The following is a 23,693-nucleotide window of genomic DNA, read 5'->3' on the forward strand; positions in this document are numbered from 1 at the left end:
TCGTGCCCAATCCATTTTATTTTTGAATAAAATATGTTAAAAACAGCGGCATAACACCCATCTCGCTTATTTGATGCACACCTTAATAAATTCGCATCAGCTGTAGACAAATTGTTGTGCAATCCAGTTGTGCGAGTGGATTTGTGGTATACCCCTTTACTTTACCTTCACTCGTCACACTATTTATAAGCCTAAGAAATACTTCCGAGTGGACCCCATGGCACAATTACAACTATGTACTTCTCTCCCTGTGACTCAAAGCAGGTTACTAATTGTGCTCAAATTGAATATGGACGTACTTGAGAGCCAGGGTGGAGGCCATGTAATTTCTCATTCGAAATTGGAATGGGATTCAAACCATGGAACTGTTCCGAGGTGCATGCTTTGGCTATGACCGGTTATCAAACTGACAATGCAAGGATTTCATGGGCCGTACCTTCCTCTCATCAGTTGGGATCAGTGGGCCAGTAGTTCAGTTTCAGTTCCACCAGAGAGATCCAGTTTTAACAGTTTCAGCTTCTCCATGCCAACAATTTCAACTTCAGCATGCCGACAAATTCAGCAGGTCGGCTGTTTCAGCTTCAGCATGCAGACAGTTTCAACCTCAAAGTTCCAGTTTCACATGGCCGAGTGTTCCAGCTTCACTAACCCGATAGTTCCAGCTTCACCAGGCCAACAGTTCCAGTTTCACCAGGCTGACAGTTCTAGCTTCACCATGCCGACAGTTCCAGTTTCACCATGACAGTTCCAGCTTCACCATGCCGACAGTTCTAGCTTCACCATGATGACAGTTCCAGTTACACCATGCCAACATTTCCAGTTTCATCTTCACACTTCCAGCTTCACCAGGCCAACCAACAGCTTCACCATCCAGTTCAGCTTCACCATGACACAGTTCCAGCTTCACCATGCCAACAGTTCTAGCTTCACCATGATGACAGTTCCAGTTTCACCATGCCGACATTTCCAGTTTCATCATGACAGTTCCAGCTTCACCATGCCGACAGTTCCAGCTTCACCATGCTGACAGTTCCAGCTTCACCATGCCAACAGTTCCAGTTTCACCATGACAGTTCCAGCTTCACCATGACACTTCCAGCTTTCCAGGCCAACAGTACCAGCTTCACCATGCCGACAGTTCCAGTTTCCGACACTTCCAGCTTCACCACCACTTCCAGCTTCACCAGGACAGTACTAGCTTCACCATGCCGACAGTGTCAGCTTCACCATGCCGACAGTTCCAGCTTCACCATGCCAACAGTGTCAGCTTCACCATGCCGACACTTCCAGCTTCACCATGCCAACAGTACTAGCTTCACCATGCCGACAGTGTCAGTTTCACCAGGCCGACACTTCCAGCTTCACCATGCCTACACTTCCAGCTTCACCATGCCAACAGTACTAGCTTCACCATGCCGACAGTGTCAGCTTCACCATGCCGACACTTCCAGCTTCACCAGGGTAGTACTAGCTTCACCATGCCGACACTCCAGCTTCACCAGGCCAACAAGTACTAGCTTCACCCAGGCAGTTTAAGCATCCACATGCTGAGTAATTTACCAAGCCAGCAGTTTCACCAGGGTATTAGACCCTCATGACCTGCACAAACAGACCCCAACAAAAAGCTCACCTCAACTTTCAGTCTAAGTGAGGGACACAAAAACTAAGAATAGCAAAATTGTGAATGTGTGATGAAAACTTTATTGTCCAACATGGAGAACAGACCAAGCATATTGTCAAATCACACAATATACATATACAATCTACTTTGGTTTTCCTAACAGACATATCAAATATTCAATAAGGCATGCTTTTCTGGACTACAGTCAGTGACTTTCCCAGTTAACGAGACAAACTTCAACAGATGCTTAACATTACAGTATTTACCAACAACTGAAAACAAAATAAATCACTCTCTAACATCTACCAGATAATAAAAATATATCTGTGACCAAACATCCCCACTTGTCACCTAACAGTCAATTTGACACATAACTATTTCCTCAACAGCTCTGGATCCTCTATCATCATAGAAATTACTAACTTCTTGTTAAAAATAATGAAAAATATTTACCAATACTCAACAAAGGGATCATGTATATTTTAGGGTACATTTTTATTGTGAATATCACAAATATATACCTAAAAATATTCCTGATCCCTATTTTGGTTCATAATAAATGGCCACAGCAGACCAGTCACATAAAAGTAACTCATCTATTGACTAACAGCAAACCTACTTTTAAAATAAGATTCCTTTGACCTGAAAATAAATAATGCTTTAAGAAACTAACACAGAGCATTAGTTTTAAGAAACTTAAGCACCTGTACATAAAATGGCAAACCGCAACAAAAACAAAATTCTTTAGATCATATCATATCCCCTATTTGTTTTGTATTTCAAAATTGTATAACACATGACATTTGGTCAAGGCAAGGTCCAGCATTTGTATCAAAGTACAAAACACTGAGGAAAATACTCAAGCATCCAAATAGGAAGATAATCACCATTTTCAAAGCACCAGAACGTAATCTGATGGGGATTGTATGACTGCTTCATCAGACAAATATACCAAAATAGTTACCAGATATGAACAAACACATCTTTTGTTACTTTAGGTCGAGGAATGTTATGCATGGTTTTTTTTTTTTTTTTTTTTAAAGAATCAAAATTCTCTTGTAACAAATCTTGAGCCAGACCAATGAAACTATATTCAGAGTTACCTGTCCAAGTCATGGAGGACAAGTTATCTGCCCTTGTCACAGAAGCAATTCCATTGAAAATTTGGAGTAACCGCTGACAGGAGATAAGATGTTTCTCTGTCCTTTAAATGTATTTTTGTTTTTATTTAAAATGAACTCTCCTACATATTCACTTTTCTTACATAATACAAGTGTATGCATGAGTTTCTGGCAGGTCATTGAGACAAAATAAAATATTTCACTGAGTATTTGTATAATATTTATTATCCTCAGTTCTGATTAGAATGTGTACTTCTCATGCCTGGCTTTCCATATTTGGGATTGTATGCTTTCCCTATTTTTAATGAAGTCCTGTGGATATATGTCTCTTTTCATTAGATAAACATTACACACACAATATATTGGGAAATTTCTTCCACAGTTAACATTTGTGAATTATACCATCAGTAAAATATACACACAATTTATAAACATAAATAAAACAATGCGTAAGATTTCTAATTTGTTATAACATTGGATGTGAAACATATAAAAAGACATATATTTTGAAAAATTTCATGATAAACTCTTCTCTCAATTATGAGGTGAACAACTGGTATTATTCACTCTTGGAGTACTGTCAAATGTTTTGAATTCATACCCACAAGCAAAAGGCAAATACCAATTCCATAGAAAGCGAAAATCAAAAGAATAAAAATTGTGAGACAACTGATTTTGTAGAATGTGACAATCTCAGAACTTGTGACAGAATTACTATGTATGTAACCTTTATATTTACTGGAAACATCAACTAAAACACATTCCAGTTTCCTAGATGCAATACACAAGAATTATATACAGAACCTAGAGGAATAGACAGATTTAGAAATTATGCTGTTATCAACATGTGGCTTTGTGCAGAGACAGACACAGTGGAAACTCAGGAAAAACCATCACGAGAATACATTGGCCGATACAGTTACCTCATCGTGGTTTATGAAACATTGGCGGGCAAAATTTGAGTTTAATGTGGTCAAACGCGATGAGTTTCTCAATGGGATGTTTCATTTCGATCAGGTGTCCATTCCACAAAGCAATCATAGTGCCATGGTTATTGAACCTGTTTACTTTGACTGTTTACTTTGATAATTAACTGTTACTGCATTATGATCGCTTTGTGGAGGACGCCCAATATGTTTCTTTTCTAGAGTACAACTTGGAAAAGTGATCAACTATCCATTCAGTGATGCGTTGAACTAGTCATTTTATATTATTGGTGTAGATAGGGTTACTTAACATTTGGGAAGTGTGTGTGATGTGGAGGATGACTTTGAATGATGTAGATGCAGACATAATTTTCAGGGCTTGGACTCAAAGATAGAAGTAACAGGATCGCTGTTAACAAGCTTTGTTAACAAGCCTTGTTAACAGAGGAAGATTACATCATAAATAGTGGACAGTATGTTCCTCCATCTGTGAATTCAAGTTACGTTCACAACAGACGACTGGTCCCTCATCACACTGAAGGTCAAGGATGGATTCCCAAACAAGCAAACTGTAAAAATCATTTACCATGTCCTGCGTTGTGGCATGGAATGTCAACTGCTTATAAACTCGGAGCAGAGATTACCACTGCCTGATACTGACTGACTGACTTTGGTTTTATTCTGCTTTTAGCAATATTCCAGCAACATCATGGCGGGGGACACCAGAAATGGGCTTCACACATTGTGCCCATGTGGGGATTCGAACCCGGGTCTTCGGCGTGACGAGACAACGCTTTAACCATTAGGCTACCCCACCGCCCGCCTGATACTGAAGCAATGTGAAAAGAAGACATGACAAGATCCCTGCCAAGCAGAACGACCGGGATGCCTCTCACGGATTTGTTGGCTAAATACAGCAACTTCTCCACGGTACTGTTCAGTGTTCAAGGTCGATGGAGGAACATAGTGTATACGAACCCGTATCAGCAATGTGAATCAGGGTATTATTTTAGATAGACTATTTGTTACCATGGACAAACTGACGAAAGTGAAACCTGCTCCCTTCACCAGTTCCATGGCAACCGTTACCACAAAAAGTGCAAAAATGGTTAAACATACATAAAATATATATTACATGGATTACATATTTGTGTAATAACATATTTCGATGACTCGACATTTATTGTGTACATTGGTTCCTAACTTTGGCAGAACAGTATTCAAGATAAAATGTTCGGAATGATGTCGATGGTGCCTGGAACTCGGACCAAATTGAGTGACCATTATTCATCAACTGGCACTTTTATATGGAATCCACTGATTGATGCTGGAAACAGAACAACTGAACGTGGTAATGGAAACAACTCATACTGGCTGGAATTACACGATTTTAACGAATGATTTGAAATGACATTTCTCAAAAATGCCATTTTAAGGCAGGCACAAAATTGTAATTGCATCACTATTATTGCCTGAAAAGAAGTAAAAGAATTTGAAAAGGTACTATATGAATATAACACTGTATGAAAATACACATTAGGATTTTTAAAATCAAATAAATAGTCAACAAGTGTAGTTTATTTGTTCAATGAGCATGACTCAAAGTGCACTTGGGGTTGTGATCTGTATAGATGCAGCTAGCGTAGAGACCATATATACACAAACAATGCTAGGCATGGTAGCGTGCGTCGTCGTCGTCAGGGGCGATCGGATGTCTATATACAATACTCTCCAGCTAGTCTGAAACATTGTCTCATGGACGTCTTGATAGAACTAACATTACATACTCACTACAGTCTGACGGAATATTGTCAAATGCCATATCAGCAACTTTGGTTTTCTGGTTGTCATGGTAACATGGTTAACACGGATAAAACTGGGAGATGAAAACACACCACAGCATCCTGCATGGCAAAGGGATAGAACTCTAGAAAGAGTGCTAGCTGCCATCTTGTCAAGCTGAATGACCCAATATTTCAGGACAAAACTGAATAAATCTGCCCATGTTAGGTCCACAACAGACCAACACCACCCATGAAACAATGCGATACTTTCCGCTATTTTGAAAGACAATCATAATGAACCATTTATTCCTGCAAGCATGATCTTATTTGCCGCTTGTGGTACTCCATTGTACTAAAATGATTCTTGAATTAGAATACACGAGAAGACCTCCCCATTATGTCTAACATTAGCCAACCAGGGACAGACGTCGTAAAGAATACTTCAACTTAACAAGCATTGGATCATACAGATTATATACACTTTGTAATAAATAGCCAGGAAGGGTTATCCTCCTTGGCAGGTCAATGGCTGCATTGTGTCAAGGTCAGTTTGCCTCGGGTCTCGGGGTGCAGTTATTATGTTAGAGATGAAGCTGGTAGGGAATATCATACAGGCACCTTGCAGGTCACATAAATATATGCACATTTAACATATGCAGTTGTTACCTATGGGGCTTCCATAGAAAATATATACTTGATGTTTATCAAAAAGGGTGGGGCAGTATGACTGTTTAACCAGTAAATCTCTTTTTGGATACGTATCACGATATGTTTCAATGTCGGCAATTGGTGGCATGTGTCAGATTTACTAATTTATCATTAAATGAACTTTGCAAATACCTCTGAAATGTTGATGTGATTCCAAAGTAATTTGCTTCTTGAGGAGATCGTAGTTTGTTTAGAGTGACCTCCCTTGGATTCATTCTCATAATTCTGTACATTTCTACCAACCATGTTCAGCAATCCCACTGGGTTCTTTCCACGTTGAAAACTGTTAACATGTGGAAGCACTTACACCTTAAACTGAAGGAAAAATTTGTTTCCTCTTATTTCCTGATAAACATAATTTTCTGACATATAAATTGGAATTTATCAAAGATATCATGATACGTATCACAATACAGCCTTGTGTTTAGCAACATTTTGTGACACGATTCAGATGTGACACATTTCAGATTTTCAATACCCAGGGTTAATCATTGTGTTTGGGACTGTAAGTGAGACAAATGATGGAAAACCCTAATATGCTAACAAATCCTCGATATATTGTACATTCGTGTGAATGTGACTGACAACGCCTTTGTGGACGCAAAGAATATATTGTTGCCCGACGGCTGCATCACCACAGGTATAGCAAATGCTAGATATAAAAGAGCATTATAATCCTAATGCGCTCTGTGGTGGGTGGTGATTTAAAACTGTTCATTAAATTCTTTCGCCGCTGACTTCAGACGTCCTTGCTTAGCATCTGATATAGCTCCCCACAGGTCGAAGATGAAATCATCAGTAAATCCAAACTCTTTAAACTCCGATTCGTCTACGTTCATGGCGAAGGTGCTGGGGTTGTCGCAGGCTTTACCCATATCCCATACGCTCTGAGCTGAAACAGAGAAAGGCATTATTTAGCATCTCTATTTAATAAACTGTTTCATGCATGAGACGTATTTCCACTAAAGGTGCATCAAAACAACTTTTACTAAGAACAGTCTATGTGAAAGTTATGTTCTATTCAGCTTTTCAATATTCCAGCAATATCACAGCAGGGGACACCAGAAATGGGCATCGCACATTGTACCCATGTGGGGAATCAAACTCGGGTCTTTGACATGACAAACGCTTTAAGCACTAGGCTTAGAATAAAGAGAGCATGTTGGGTTGAACATTATTCAAGTAACATCGCATCATGTCAGCATATTACGGAAGGGTACCTGGGACTGATTATTGTTGATACACCACATGTGAAAAGTCTGTGATGTTGGCATTGACGTGATGTTGTCGTACATATGACGATGGAAGTGCTTCGTCAGAAGTACAGGGGTGGAAATAACTTTAAAATTGCTAGTGTACTCCGGCACATGTAAAATCACTTGCCCTGATAATTTTTCTACTATACCGGCCATTTTCTTGTTGATGTTTTAAATAAACAACATAATTAACATTGGAATATCAACTGGAAACCGGTACAGTGTGATATACAAATTTGCTTGCCAGACAGAAAAAAACACTGGACTCGGGCGTCGGGCAATGGGTTATTTCCACCCCTGAAGTATGCAAGATAGAGCTCTGTATCGTGGCTTAAGTGGCGAGACAATATATCCCAATACCAGTTTAAAAAGGCGAGTCGACATATCATGAAAGTATTGGCAAGGAACTTGCGAGACAATTATCATCACGATACAATGGTGGTGATACGATTTGTATTCTGATAGTTTACAATTTCTAATGACAGAACACATATGATAGATAAAGTGACTGACCTATATACAACAGAACTTGTGTTACATTCACATACACTTAAAGCTGTTCATCTAATAAAGTTTCAGCATTTAATGCTTAAGAAAGTACAGTCAAACATTTTCAGTATACCTTGATCTAACATTTAAGTTTGAAACTGAAGTTTCCCTTCGGAGGTTGTGTTTCTGCAACAATGCTTTCACAAACAATTCAATGTAATTTATATCAGAATCACTGAAAAAAACTCTTAAGTATGCTTTCTAAATTTTATCTTCTCTTTGTTCTCTTTCTTAACAAAGCTAAGACATCGTTCACAGTTGGTAATAAATGGTGTTACTTTTCAGACAACTAAAACATATTTCAGCTACTTGAAGACAAGTATTCTACAGTTCACAGAGTTTGAAAAATGTTCACACTCTTTCCCTTACACACCAACTCTTTCGTTCAAGTAACCAAGACTGACTGACTGAGTTTTAGTTTTACGCCGCTTTTAGCAATATCACAGCGGGGGACACCAGAACATGTAACAAAGATAGCAGACACAAACAAATTAGCTTGGTTCAATTAGTTTTTAAAATTCAAAGGATTTCAAAGAGACTCCCTTCCTATTTCTAATGCAACACTCCTTACCTCTTTACCTATATCGTCTCTTGTGGTGATACATCGATGTATCATGGACCCTCGCGATATAAATATCCTGATATATTGCCTAAATGTGTTTTGTATCGATGCACTCATATCACGTAGTTGACGATGCAAACATCGATACTATCGATGAATCGTTACACCACTAATGCAAGGTGACTTTTTATATTTGACAACTGGATGTCACCATCTTGTTCACAACGACCTTGAATCTCTGTGGAGTGCTTCTTGGGGCATCTTGCAAGTGTCTTAACATGTTGGATTGACTTGAGGCCCTGTTACAATCGTGAATGTCTGTACATCTCGATGTGAGTAGGTAGAAAATACCCTGTTTATTTAATGTTAGGTCTCACATGGGCCCTGCAGATGACGAAGTACTTACAAAGATCAGTGTCGTTGATGCCCATGTACGACTCTAGAAGATTGTTGATCTTGTCCACGGCAACGCTGCCCACATCATCATCCTGAAACAGCATCGTCATCAAGTGTTACGAACATCACAATTTATCCTGCCACCAATGCCTATCTTTGTGTTTTGCATTTCAAGCTCAGTTTCAGAGAAAGCTGTTAATAAAACGTGTTGAACAGTCTGCAATTTCAATACAGCAGTTTTCAATGGTTCCGGAATATTTTGTTGGGTCTTGAGAGCTTAAAAATGCAAAGGGCTTAAAGCAGGGAGAGATTCTTCCTAACATCCTCATGATAAAATAATGCAAACATATTCCAAATGAAAACAGCAATTCATTACTTTTTCCAGTTTGGAATGATATATATTCAAGCAGTCAAATATATTATTTTTTCAAAAACTTTCAGGACCATTGAGAGATGGGAAAAAGAAGAAATACAACTCAAAGCTTTGTCATATGACAGGTACATGCTGGTTCTTGAAAGAAATTTGAAAAAAAACGTAATACCTAAAACATAATTTGCCTAACATATGGTCATCTACAATGCATCTGGACTTCATTTTTGTTGGTCTTGGAGTCTAATGCTTGACTTACCTCCTCCACAGTTGCAGGCCCATTGGCACGGAGTCTCAGAGTTTGCTTCCCTGAGCCAAAATCGGCCTTCTTCTTGCCTCCTGATGAAGCTCCTATATGGGCTGGAAAGAGGAAAATACAACATTTATACAACACTGTATACATTCAGCAACATTTCATATACGAGTACAACCAGGACATCCACTTGCTGTATATAGAGCCTTGTATGTTTTCCTGGAGGGTTTCCAAATTTTATGCCATAAATTTCAGTGTACAGTAAACGACAGTAAAGGGACCACTGATTTTAGCTTGTTATAACTGTAGCTCATTCTACGCATTTCTACACAAATACACAGCAAGAAGCCTGGACAACACAACCCCAGTTTATTACATCCATCAGTTGTTTTGATTGACTGTTGTTAAAAGCCTCACTCAGCACTATTCTGTCTACATGGCTTCAGTCAGTAATTAATTGAGTCTGGACCAGACAATCCAGTGATCAACAGCATGATCATTGATCTACGCAATTGGGATACAGTGACATGTGTCAACCAAGTCAGCGAGCCTGACCACCCGACCCCGATAGGCGCCTCTTACGACAAGCACTGAAGACCAATTCTCGGAACCACTGACATACCGGTATAACATAGTTATACATAGTTTACTGTAGCTGAAAAAAAAAAAAAATTGACTACACTTCTAACAACTTATAACCATAGTCTGTTATACATATTTCAACACAAAAGATACAGCAAGTGGCTCGGATAAAAAATACAGTTTGTTAAATCCATCAGTTTGTTAGAAGCATGTTTGTCATTGACTGTATTTCTAGAAATGAATAAAACACAAAAAATGTAGGTCACCGGATCAATGAAATAGATCTGAAAAACGATTGTTGAAGTAAATATTTTACTACGTATTATACACAATTTCTTTTGTGATAAACATCTCATGTTGGTTGGTCTCTTAAACCAGCTAAACCAACAAAAAAAACCTCACACTGAAAATAACATTAAACATCCAGAATGCTCTTTCAGACTGTCTGACCAGTAAACATGACCTGGAAATGTGCCAACCACGCTGGCGGAGCCTTTTAATGTTTTAAAGAGTAGCACCGATTACAGGCTACACATTAATGAGTGCAAGAATGAGAGGGGTTTGATACTCTTTTGAACAGTAGTTGATTTCTGTCATTTGTTCAGCTTAATCATGGAAGAAAGCAGAAAGAAAACAAACAACATCAGGAACTCTGACTATTAAATCACAAATTATCATTCACAATAGGTATTGATAATATTATTCAGGCATTCTGTTCTCTTGGGGCGAGCCTATTGGGGACTTTTACATGAGAAAGTACATTTTTCAAACTAAATTTGCTTGATCTGCTGTTTCAGGTGAATTCTGTTTTATACCTGTCAGTGCACTGCCAAAAGACTAACACTTAGTCTCTGAATATATTTTATTTTGATAGTAACAAACAAACCCATTTAAATTGAAAAGGAGCCCCAGGGAGACCAGAGATTCAGAGACTAATAACATCTGCATTGAGGCTACACGTGCTGGGGTCATTATCAATTAGAAGTCACATCATACAACCATCAGATAACAGTATAAATGACAGGCATATTTATTGGCCCTCCTGTTAAGCCTTGTCCTATCTCCATGGAGTCTGACCAGAGTGCTGCTGTCACCACCTCATGTGGTCCAGACAAGTCCCTCTGCTGCTTCACAGTTAGTCTGTCTGTATCTTTTCACAAATGTTAATTTTCATTTAATTATTGTTTTTTAAAAGAAATTGATTTATTTGATAAATTCTGATTAATGTGTTTTGTAAATAGATATATTTTAAATATTGGTAATTCAGATTAGTAACTTAGATTGTTAGTGGCTGTACCTTCAGAGGGGGTTATGTACTGTAAAATTGTCCTCCTGAGAGGGTACGTAAGTCCCAAAACTTTCAAAGTAAAATGTAAATTTACCATATTTTTGTTCTTTTAACTGCCGGCTAAAGTTTCCTACATTCGCCAGCGGCTGAAGGGATGGTGCAAATCCAGCTAGGGTCCATGCAAGTAGCAAAAGTAATGTAAGTCCCCATGGTTCCTAGTATGGTGATCTACCTTCAGTAGTTGGCGATCTATAGCCAGTATTTTATACTGTATTGTCTTCTTTAATTGGAATGTTTTAGTTTTGTTGCTAGTTTTATATTCATATCTGTGATTCTCTAGTATTTTTACTGTCCATCGTTGACAGATATTAATCTTCAAAATGTTTGCACTTTTTATTGTATAAATTGTTTTCGTCAAGGCTGAGGTATTGCCGATGTGACGTTTAATATTAACTCACTCACTCACTCACTGTCTCACAGTCCCTGAACCACATTATTTTCCCTACTGCCTAGCCCTCTCTGCAGTGCTAAAGTCCTAAATAAAGCAAGTCTAGATTTCCTCAGGTTCAGGTTCTGAATCTCTGGTCTCCCTGGGGCTCCTTTTCAATTTAAATGGGCTTGTTTGTTACTATTGAACTTATTTATATTCAGAGACTAAGCATTACCCTACCTAACAGTTTACAGTTTGGAAACTTGCAGCCCACAATGTCACTTGGAGACTATTCTGAACCTGAGGAAATCTAGACTTGCTTTATTTACGGCTTTAGCACTGCAGAGAGAGCTAGGCAGTAGGGAAACTAATAAAGTTAAGGGACTGCGAGACAAACTATGCCGAAAGTGTGTAACCATTGTAACATAAAAAAACAGAAACTCATAAAAATGATGCAAACTTCTAATTAATAAGCAAGATGTAGCGTCATTTACCAGCATCAATCATAAGAGCTAGGTTCATGTATGTGAGTGAGTGAGTGAATATGGTTTTACGCCGCTTTTAGCAATACTCCAGCAACATCACGGCGGGGGACACCAGAAATAGGCTTCACACTTTGTACCCATGTGGGGAATCGAACCCGGGCCTTGTCGTGACGAGCGAACGCTTTAACCACTAGGCTACCCCACCACCCAGGTTCATGTATGTGTTATGTGTAAGGTGATATAGATGTAGAAAACTATAGCGAGTGAGTTGGGTTTTACCCAGTTTTTAGCAATATTCCAGCAAATTTCACGGCTGGGGACACCACAAATGGGCTTCATATATTGTACCCATCAAACCCGGGTCTTCAGCCTCGTTAACGCCTTAACCACTAGGCAACCCCACCTACTCCGTAGAAAACAATACATTAGGAAATAATTCAAAGATATCTTTACTATTGGGTATTTGAATTTATGCAAATAATGAAATTATTTCAGCATATTTTAAATATGCATTTAACTGGAGCTCTGGATAACCTAGCTGCAGATTTCTACTTATTTCATAAATGCTTGAATAACTGTGTATGGGTTTAATTTTCACATTCCCAAGATCATGGCATTTATTTGGAAAACACCTTTATTTGCAGCAGCGTTTATGCTTGGCAGTGACGTGTTAACATCTATTTCAATACTGTTTCTTCTTGATCTTATCCTGGAATGATCTTAAAAGGAAGATTATGTAATCTTTTTTTTGAAAGAACATTTGACCAGGCAGTTATTCAAGACAGGTGCTCATTTCTTTCAGTGAATCAGAATTTGTTCAAGCTGTTCATACAAATGTGACATTTATTCAAGCATTTAAGATAATTGGGTTGAATGTTGGTTTTGAAAGTAGAGAAAGACTTCACCAGGGGAAGTAACTCTGTGTTGACTAAGCATTGAAGAAAAGATGTAAAGGATTAAATACTGTCATGACTTGCAGTGTTACTAAAATTATTGTCTATATATGATACACATACATTCTCCCAAACTTATTTATTATGTTTAAATATACGCAATTTCGTTGATTAAAAGTATTTTTGGTGCAATTAACGCAATGCAGCAAAAACTTTCATGTGCAATTCTCATAAACTGGATCCCCCCAAAATATATTTCAATCTTATATCCCAAATTTTTAATTTGTGACTGACGACAATATTACCAGGAGACATTAAACATACGATTGGAATGTATAATACAACATCCATTGAATAAATAACTCCATTCACTGACAAAAACATCTCCGGCATTCTCCAATTAACAATCTTGTTTTCTTTACCCTCGTTCAACAGAAAACAGCTCCTCTCCACATGACAAACATGTCAGCGAGAATAGCCCAGCCTCAGTAGCCCCGAAATAGTAGAATAGCTTGCCCTGCTTCAGTGACTGTGTACATTAATTCCCGTGTAGACTCAACAGAGATGTAAACACTGTGCTTAAACACACCTTTACTTCTCTGTCAATAAAAGCTGGGACAATCTCTACCCTCGTACTGCTGCTGTGGGAATTATTTGCCAGCCGACTATAGCTTTTATTACATACTGATGAATATCCCTGAGCTTCAACAATCCAGAAAGATTATATTACAATATAATTGGCAATACCTTGTGCTTTAGTTGTAATTTGAACATATATGGTTAAAAAATGTGACAGCACAATAATAGGAAATTTTAAATTGAACATAAAATGTATAACGTTTGATTATTCATGCTGGACATAATTTTAATCTTTTAATGCAGTTATATGAAACTGAAACTGTCATGTCAATGAATATGTCCTGAAAAGCGTTAGTTTCATTGTCCCTATTGCATGGAAAGTCATGTTTACTATTCATTTCTTAGTCAACCAGAACACAACAAAATAATCATACATATCACAAAATAGACAAACAGCCAATTTTTAAGAAGGCCGCTTAATTATAGCCTTAAAAAAATCAGGTGTTTGTCATCTAGGTTTTAGTCATTAATTAAACTTTTGGAGTAGTTGAGAACAGAGGTGAGGTGAAATTGGGTTTAACATCGTGCTTGAGAATATTTCACTCATATGACGACGTGCATGCGTGTGTATGTGCGGCTGCTTGTACTAGCCCAGACTGAAGCTGGTTTTATAGTGCTAGCCCACTGAGATACCAAGCTGCAGTGAAGCATGAATACCCCACTCAGACACATTATACTGACTCCGAGCCGACCAGTCCTTGTTGTACCCATTAATGCCGAGTGCCAGGCAGGGACCAACAAGTACCATATTTTAACGTCTTTTGGTATGTCGCGATCAGGGATTGACCCCGCAACCTTCCACTCTCCGGGCGGACGCTCTAACCACTACACCACGGAGGCAGTCAGTTGAGAACAGAGCAGAACCAACAACATATGAAGGTGAGGGTCATTATTTACAAATCTCCATTATATATATGAACTGCAGTCTCAACCAACCAAAAAAACACAAAGAGCCCTTCCCACATCTCATTAAGATGATTCAACCCTATCACAGTGGCCTTAAATCAGGGGGTAACAGGTTGTTTATACATTTCTGAGCCCCAAGGTTTGGGTGTCTTATTCACCATGCAATAACATCTGGGTGTCCTAGGAACACTGTAATAGTTCTTGGTGTTGGAGCAACTCTCTGTAATAACATCTGGGTGTCTTAGCAACTCACTGTAATAACATTTCTGGGTGCAACTCAACTGACTTAGTAAACGGGTTTTCCTAAAGAATTTCTATTGAACATTTTAGTGTTCCAACTCTTTTCTTTCACTGATTATGTTTTCTGTCATACAACTTGTAATAACATACAGGGTGTCAATTTTCTTTGAATTAATGCACTGTCATTCACTGATCATGATCAGACCAGAAAATATCAGATCAGACCAGAAATATCAGATATATCTACACGCCTTCATTAGTTTCATTCATTCGTGTTTACTATTTTGCATCCAGTAGGACTAATATTAATTGTCTACTCTTAAGTTTCCTGATAATGAGATGTCATATTTGGTGTCTAGTTACACTATGAAGCATCAAGGTTTGACAAGTTACACAAACTGGTGGTTGATAGCATGAGACACAATTGATACAACCAATTTATACAACCTTTGTACAATCCCACACAATCGGGCAGCTACCAACCCAGGGATAGAATACAACCTTTGTACAATCCCAAATCCAGCACCAACCCAAGAATACAACCTTTGTACAATCCACACAATCGGGCAGCTACCAACCCAGGGATAGAATACAACCTTTGTAAAATCCCACACAATTGGGCAGCTACCAACCCAGGGATAGAATACAACCTTTGTACAATCCCACACAATCGGGCAGCTACCAACCCAGGGATAGAATACAACCTCAAAAGTGTACATGCCCAAACTGTGACACCATATTGAAAACCTCACCTAATGAATATCAAAAACCTTTCAAGTCGTTAGGATACCTTTAACATGAATAAAACTCACATGGGCTAACAGGCGAATGGGTTAACTTCCTAGCAACCACTCCAACGTCAACTCCTATCACACACAGGTACTCAGGTTATCCATTCTGGAAGAATGTGAGGGAGGGTTATCTCCGAGTACCCCGATCACAATGCCCCCCACCTTAACCCAGATAAAGGAAGAACAGGTAAGGACAAACACACCAGACGGAGATGGACGACGTAATTTGGGACAATCATGAGGATCAGACACAGTGACGTATGTTGACTCGGCGAGTTCCATGGAGGTGTATTTTGGGCGGCGGGCCAGTCACACACTCACGTCTTACACCACACGTTATGCCACCATACCAAAACAGTAACACGCATACAATGCAACAATGTGTGAGTCACAGTCGACCTCACAAGACCTTGCTACCCATTTGTACACCTGCCTTGTCCTGTGTGTTGCTTCAGGTTCACAATAGGTAAAAAGTTTCCATGGCATGTTTCAGTCAATGTTTAAGTCAGCAAGGGGAATGTTCTCTTGGGCCATCTAGGTCATGAACAATTTATCATTCATTGTCCTTCAGTTGCTTGGTAGGCAGACACTGACTTTCTTTACACCTGACCTTCGAAAACGTATTCCATTGACGTGAAGAGGACAGAACATTCACGTGTGGCTCATACACTTGTCACGACGACTGGAGACAGTAATTGGTTATAAGAAGATTGGGAGCTTTTACGCCTTAGGAGTTGGTCTGCTCTCAGCAATATTCCAGCTATATTGACTGCTGTTTGTTGATAATCAAGTCTGGACCAGACAATACAGTGATTATGAACATCAATCTATACAACAGGTACACAGTGAATCAACCACGTGAGTGATCACAAACACCCGATTCTGTTAGCAACACTTGACACAAGCATCAACTTCAAAAGACAAGTTCCAATCCACTTCTACACAGGTGTGACCCCTCTTTATATCTTTTATATTCATATAATGGGCAAGCTCAATGTTTCATATGATTAATATTTTGTCATAGTGCTGACCATTCAAGAATAATGGTCGCAACTGACAGGTCCTGGTGCATTCATAACTACTCGTCCCTTTCCGTAACCTGAAAGAAGACTCGTACCCCTCTCGTAGCCATGTCCGGGGGAAATATTCCCAATCAGAAAGCGCGTATGTAGAGAAGAAATTGGGTCAAAATAGTCGAAATAATTTTCATTTTGGCTTTCATAATTTTTTTCCCCAGACACTTTAAGTATATTTGAATTATTGCAAACGTAGTCATCCTGGGTTTCCTGAATTTCTATAACTACGATATATTAACATTATGGCTTAGGAAAGTATTTAAGTATGTTAAACATACCTTTTGAGGTCATTTCCTTGGCGTGAATGCCATGTTTGTTTTCCAACTAAACTAGAGTTACATGCCCTTGAAAATAGTTCGGCAACTAGACTTTCTTTCTCTCTGCGCTTTTGCGCTCAGACAGAGTCAAGTTCAGTGACAGGGGTACGAGTCTTCTTTCAGGATACAGAAAGGGACGAGTAGTTACTAATGGTCCTGGTGCAGCTAAGGGACATAAGAGCATGCATGACCAAAATACATTTCAGTACATTCTGCATTTTATCCTCTAATGTCTCAACATCCATGTTACAAAGAATCACATTTTTATGGCTAAAGAAGCGACACATGGTGTGTTTCCAAAACATTTGTAAGAGACTCTACACAGTCATCACAAGAGAAAAAAATCATTGTAACGTCCATTTGAGAGCCAAGTTAATAGCGTTAATAAATTCGGGACAAGAGTCACATGGTCTTTCCCAGGCCAGACTCCCAAAGTCACATGACATTTCCCAGGTTAGATTTTGAAATTCAAGTTAGGTCTCCCAAAATAAAAGCAAGATTTCCCAATTAAAATCCTTCGAAATGAAAGACTTCTGAATTCAAGTCAGACTCCCAAACTCAAAGCTTCCAGTTACAAAATAATGCCAAGAATATCATGCCAGACCACATCATAGCAGAAACAAGTACGTGTCAAACACTGTCCAGGACATTGATTTCTGCAGACAAATGAGATCCAGTCATGCTATGTATAGATCTGTATAGCATCTGTACATTTAGCATTATGTACCTAATAATAATCACTAACTATTGTCAACTACAAGGAGATGCTAATCTACTGATGAGCTTGCTGTGATTATTCTCCAGGTATTGTAGCATACAGTTATGTCGGTTGACAAGTCTGTCATTCTCCGTTGTTAGAGTGGGTGACACCAACGTCATTTGACATCAGATCTGGAAGCCCTGCTTCCGACAACAGCGGTATGTCACACAATGAGCCTTCACAGGTTAATCCAAGAGCTCCAGAAAAATACTGGAATTATATTTTTACCTCATGTTGTACAAAAAAAAATAAAACATCACTGGATACACAATAGATAAAAATCACACCATGCACTCCCCATGATAACTCTCCATGTTAATATCTCAGGACAAATCCACAGGAGGTTTGCTCCCAATTCTGGGCCACCTCCTTCCACACCGAATAAAAAGAATGATAATCAGACGCCAGCTTTCTCGAACGATTCGTCTTCATTTTTTTACCAATTTAATTTGAAAATTCTATTTTTAACAAATTGAGACCCACACAGGACACAAAAATGCCTCGGATGCTACTCCCTCTCGGTGAAGATTCCACACACCTCACAGACAACAGGATGTATAAAACATCCACAAAAAAGATAACATTGCAGTCCTTATTACACCGGGGATGGTCAGTTAAGATTGTTTCTGAGGAAAACAAAACGACACATTGGAATCCTTTGCTCGGTCATATCGAGAATTTAGAAGCCTATAAGTATGACTTGGCACAACCTCTGTCCTCAAATCTTCATCCAGAGTTATCATACATGGAGTAATCTCATGTAATCTGAGATCTGATTTACAAAAGAATGCCCCATCAACACTATTACCACTTTCTTCAAACCTTGATAAATCATGCAATAGAAGCTTACATAATGAGATTTTCTTCAATAAACAATACTCTCCTTGTCTCAACAAATTCCTTTTCTTTTGTTGAGATGAAAGCAGTTGACAGTATGCTACTATTGACGGGGTAACACCTCCTTAAAACCCTTCACTGATCCCTATTTATTTGAAATCCAGGACGACAAAGGGCACGGTGCATGCGTGATGCAAGGGAACCAACAGAAATCAATTAAGTCTCCTACCTAGCTGTTAATATTGATGTGCAATTATCTTTCCTTCTCATTTCCATATCTGTAATATCCTTCTTAGTATACTCCGCGATCATATGGCATTGATCCCGATCTGCTGTCGTGAGTCGCAATGCATCAAGCATTGTCACATCCATATTGTCAACATCGCTGGCTCATGATACAGTTTATAAAGTCATCCATAATCCTTCATGACAATACGTGCAGCTATACGACAGCCGCCTGAGGAGTCATTCAATACTTGGATCCACCATCCATCACTTCATGTCTAAACCTGTTCACCTTGCACAGAATTGATAGTATATTTTTTCAACACATTCACCTGAGTTACAAATGATTAACCTTGGTATCTACAAAAACACAGAGTTTATCAGATAAGTTTGTTATCTTGGCATATCAGTACAGGGAACCTCTACATCACCTGAGTTGCTATGGCAACATATTGGCAGGTGTGTCATCTCAGGATGTACCTTGCCGGCATGCAGCCATGTTGTAGCTTCAGATGCTATTCTCCTGACAATCCCACACCACCGAGATGCCGAGTCTTACAATGTAGCATGGCTATGACGAGATGAGTAGGGTGACTTTGATGACCTGCATTAAGACTGGCTAGGCCTGAACAAAATAATTACTTTGTTCTTTGGATTGTTTTGGAACTGGTGGTATTTGTCAATGTAAATAAAAGAGATCATTAAATATCATATTGATGTTTCTCTCAACACTCAACAACATATTAACACTACATTAACCCATAGGAAAAATGTTCTTGCTTATTTTCAATGGACACTTGAGGCTGACGCAGGATTCTAATTTCCCAGGAATTTTGTAGCTGAGCATTGAAAGGTGTCATTATCAAATTGCTTACAACATCCCTGACAATTTATTTCTATTTTAAATGATTCAATGCACTGTGTCAATTGTGGGCTTATTTTGTATTAGTAGGGTAGGGTCATTAAATAATCTAGTCAGAGTGGCTGTTTTAATCTGCGAAAATGATATTCATTTTCTTCAACAATCAATTACGGATTCTCTGAAAGATGATGATGATGATGATGATGATGATGATGCTCCTAATGCTTAATGGTGAAGGAAATGTAACAAACAACAGACACATTCTGTATAACCCACACAACCATGACGAGCAGCTCATGCAGGATTAACTGTCTGATTGTGTTCAAGAACTTCTCACAACACTTGGAGATTAATTTCCCAGTTGGAATGTTTTCAAATAATGAACACATTCGACCATTTCAAATCACATATGTCAACACATGTTCGTCACAGATCTACCATCTTCCTGTGTATCAACAAAACCTATTTTTATCTTTATTAAGCAAAATGGATAAGATATATGTTTATCATTTTGAACCTGTTTATATGAGCCGAGGATCAATAAAAGATCATGATTAGTTCATTACATGGTTGGTTATACCATCACACTGGTTCACTGAAGTCAACACAATCTCTCTCGGGCATTTTAAACCTTCATTGTGTCATCTCCATTACAATGCAGAAATTGGTTTCAGAACAACACCAGCAAGAAGGCAAAGTCATCGATATCCCTCGTAAAGGTTAATAGTTGTCATGAATAAATAAATGAAACTTAACACTAAACTTCACACATGATCGAAAAGCCATAGTTCCCATCTAGAACTATTCATGTACCAAGTTTGATGAAGAAGAATTGCATAGTTTTGCAATGCCTGTTCCAGACACAACATTTTGATAGTGAAGAGATGGTGTCATGCATGGATGGTGCCAATTTTAAAGCCTCAGCAAAACTGGATTACAATTCCCTAACAAATCCTCAACACACTTTTGTTTCAATTTTTAATATCCCACACCACATGAATAATCATTAACTGTAAATCTTGAAATTAAACAAGACAATTTGAATTAATTTTAATCTCACCCAAAACTAAAAATGCAACTCATATTAATGCCAAATTACCCCCACAGCAGATGAATTCCTTAGAGAAAATGACATCACTATTTTCAATTTTTTCATACACAAAGTTTGTTCATCACCTGCGGTAAGCCAGTGGCGGCCATCTTGCCATCAGTCAATTTTGATCCATAAATGCAACATTCAACCGAGGCAAACAAAGACCACACGTTCGTATTAATTTCAAGTTTTACAGTACATAAATCACAGAAAGGACACAGTGTCTTTGCTTTGGAATTTTTTGACTAGAAGTGCATTGAACTCTACAACCAGACACAGATACAGCGAGATACAGTACAACAAGAAGCTGAGAGGCACGAGCTACTCGACAGACACCACTCAAACTGTATTTACCCAGATTGGCTGAACCAAAGAGCACGATGGAAAAGAAAGCAAACAAATTTGACAGTTAGCAATGGGATGCTCAATAATAAGGCCACAGCAACTAAATTAGGAACATTGTCAAACTTAAAAAAACATTATAAATCATAAATGACAAGAGCAGATACTTCACCAAAACTTTGCAATTAGTGATTAGAAAATACAAATAATGTTAAACTGAGTGAAGAACTGAAAATGGCATTTTGAGAAATGACACAATCAGAAAGTTGTCTCCTTCAAAAAACAAAATATCTTATTTCTTGTTACTGATTTAAATTGAAGATAATGGTAAATGTGTTGTGTAACAGATGCTGTTTTCTATGAAACAGTTGGGAATTATTGTAAAGTAACTCTCTACATAAACAAGGTGAAGGTCATTGTTCAATGAGACAAGCCATAGGAAGGTTTTATTTGAGGCAGGAGGGCAAAGTTTTGATGCAGTTTTCTGATCCAACATGTCAAATAAAACAGATGTGTCAGCTGTGATGCAAGACAATTCCAGCTGATTACTAATGTAAAAGAAAAATAGCTCTGGCAGAAAATAAAACTGACCTGCTGATACAACAGAATATTGTCTTCGAAGAAAATTGACAATTTACTCTTATAGTTTTGAGAACACAGTAAGTTGGTTCAGAAATATTTCCTAGATTCCAGATACATCCCAGACAATCTACAGAGACAAGTCTTCTTAACAAATGAAGTTATTTTGCTTCAACACCTCTGAAAATAGCTGTATACTACATGCATGGACCGATACCCCTCTAAAAGTGTCACGTGCAATATGCAGAATCAAAGTTATGTGTCTGAGTGAGTGTGTTGGGTTTTATGTGGCTTTGAAGAGTATACCAGCTTTTGTTGGTGAAAAACGGCTAGCAGTGATACGGCTACCAGTTTGGTTCAACCAAAAATAATGTGTACGATGCTAAGGCCAGACCAGTTTTATTTCTTGTTATATGGAGTTTTGTCCTCAGAAAACCTAAAGGCAGGAGGAAAAAAATAAAATAAATAAAATCACCAGTCAAAGTAATATTCCTTCTAAATATTAAAAGTATTCTGTGGCAATTTATGAAGTGTATATGGGCAAAAAACAATAAGAAAAACCTTTTCTTGTAAGTTTACATTTTTGGGTGATAAAACATTAGGGTTTATTTTTTGAGCGGGGAAAAGTAATTCTTATTTGTTTTCTTATTCTTGACAAAAATACAACAGGGGCATCAGTAAAACAAGAAATAAAATTGGTCTGGCCTAACCTAGAAACACAACTGGGACCGACCGGGATTCAAAAACTGATCTCTAACGGCAAGTCTGCAGCACCTGAGATGAGAGTGTGTGAGTGAGTTTATTTTTGCTTTGAGCAATATTCCAGCAATATCACTTTGAGCAATATTCAGAAATGACCTTTACACATTGCACCCATGTGGGGAATGAAACCAGGGTCTTTGGCGTAATGAGCGAATGCTTTAACCCACTTGGCTACCCTACTGCCCCCTCTAATTCACAATTCCATATATCACAATAAGATAAGTCAAATACCTTTGATATTGCCACCAATTCAATAGTGAAGAATAGTGCAGTTTTTCAACATTCTATTATTTTAACAGCACTGAAAACAAAGGTATGGTGGCAGGGGATTACAGGTAATTATTCAATCAAATGAAGAATTTACCGTGGGCCCCGCTGCACAAAGCTCTCATAGCACTACGACTATCGTAAGTCAATGTTACAGTGTAGGAGGTACGAATGCTACGAGAAACGTTATGAGATCTTAGGCTTACGAGAGCTTTGTGAAACGGGGCCCAGGATAATAAAGGATGTGCTGTAACATCTACTTACAGAAGCCTGACATCTCTGGCTGCACCACCCTCAGCGTGAACGTCGTTCCTTTTGGGATCTCCTTGAGCATCTTCGCGACTTCGTAATGTCGGCATCCCACAAGACTTTTGCCATCAAGCTTCTCGATATGATCTCCTACAGCGATCAGCGGTACACTATCCATGATGCTCCCTTCCTTGATCCTCTTAATGAAGGCATAGCCAGCACCGTTATCTGTTATAGTCAGTCCAAGGGCATCCTCAGATTTCGTGACATCCACTTCCTTTGGCCGACCTTTTATGTGGGCAAATATGAAGTCGTCTAGGCCTATTTGCCCTCCTAATAACTTAGTCATATCTATCTTGTGTGTATTTAATGTGCAGAATAAAATCTGAAAAATAAAAATAGAGAATTAGGTTTAAATGGAAATCAACATCTACAGAACAGAATGGCTCAGTGAAGAGTCAATGCAGTGCTATAAATTTCTGAGGAATTGAGAATTAAACACGTTATCATGCATACAATAGGTA

At 38.5% G+C, this 23,693-nt stretch overlaps 1 protein-coding gene across 1 annotated transcript in view; it reads right to left on the bottom strand.

The window, feature by feature from the left end:
- Nucleotides 1–4,515: 4,515 nt before the first annotated feature.
- Nucleotides 4,516–23,693, bottom strand: part of LOC124253737 (PDZ domain-containing protein GIPC1-like) — a 46,927-nt gene continuing 27,749 nt past the window's right edge. The window contains exons 2-5 of the mRNA XM_046687560.1: nucleotides 23,185–23,554; nucleotides 9,553–9,653; nucleotides 8,934–9,015; nucleotides 4,516–7,052 (exon numbers count right to left, since the gene is read on the bottom strand). Of these exons, the coding sequence (XP_046543516.1) occupies nucleotides 6,865–7,052; nucleotides 8,934–9,015; nucleotides 9,553–9,653; nucleotides 23,185–23,554 (741 nt within the window). The 3' untranslated portion in view covers nucleotides 4,516–6,864. The remainder of the gene's footprint in view (nucleotides 7,053–8,933; nucleotides 9,016–9,552; nucleotides 9,654–23,184; nucleotides 23,555–23,693) is intronic.

Source organism: Haliotis rubra, unplaced genomic scaffold (genome assembly GCF_003918875.1).
Source record: "Haliotis rubra isolate DU_JTF1 unplaced genomic scaffold, ASM391887v1 Scf55, whole genome shotgun sequence".
Lineage (NCBI taxonomy): Eukaryota > Metazoa > Mollusca > Gastropoda > Lepetellida > Haliotidae > Haliotis > Haliotis rubra.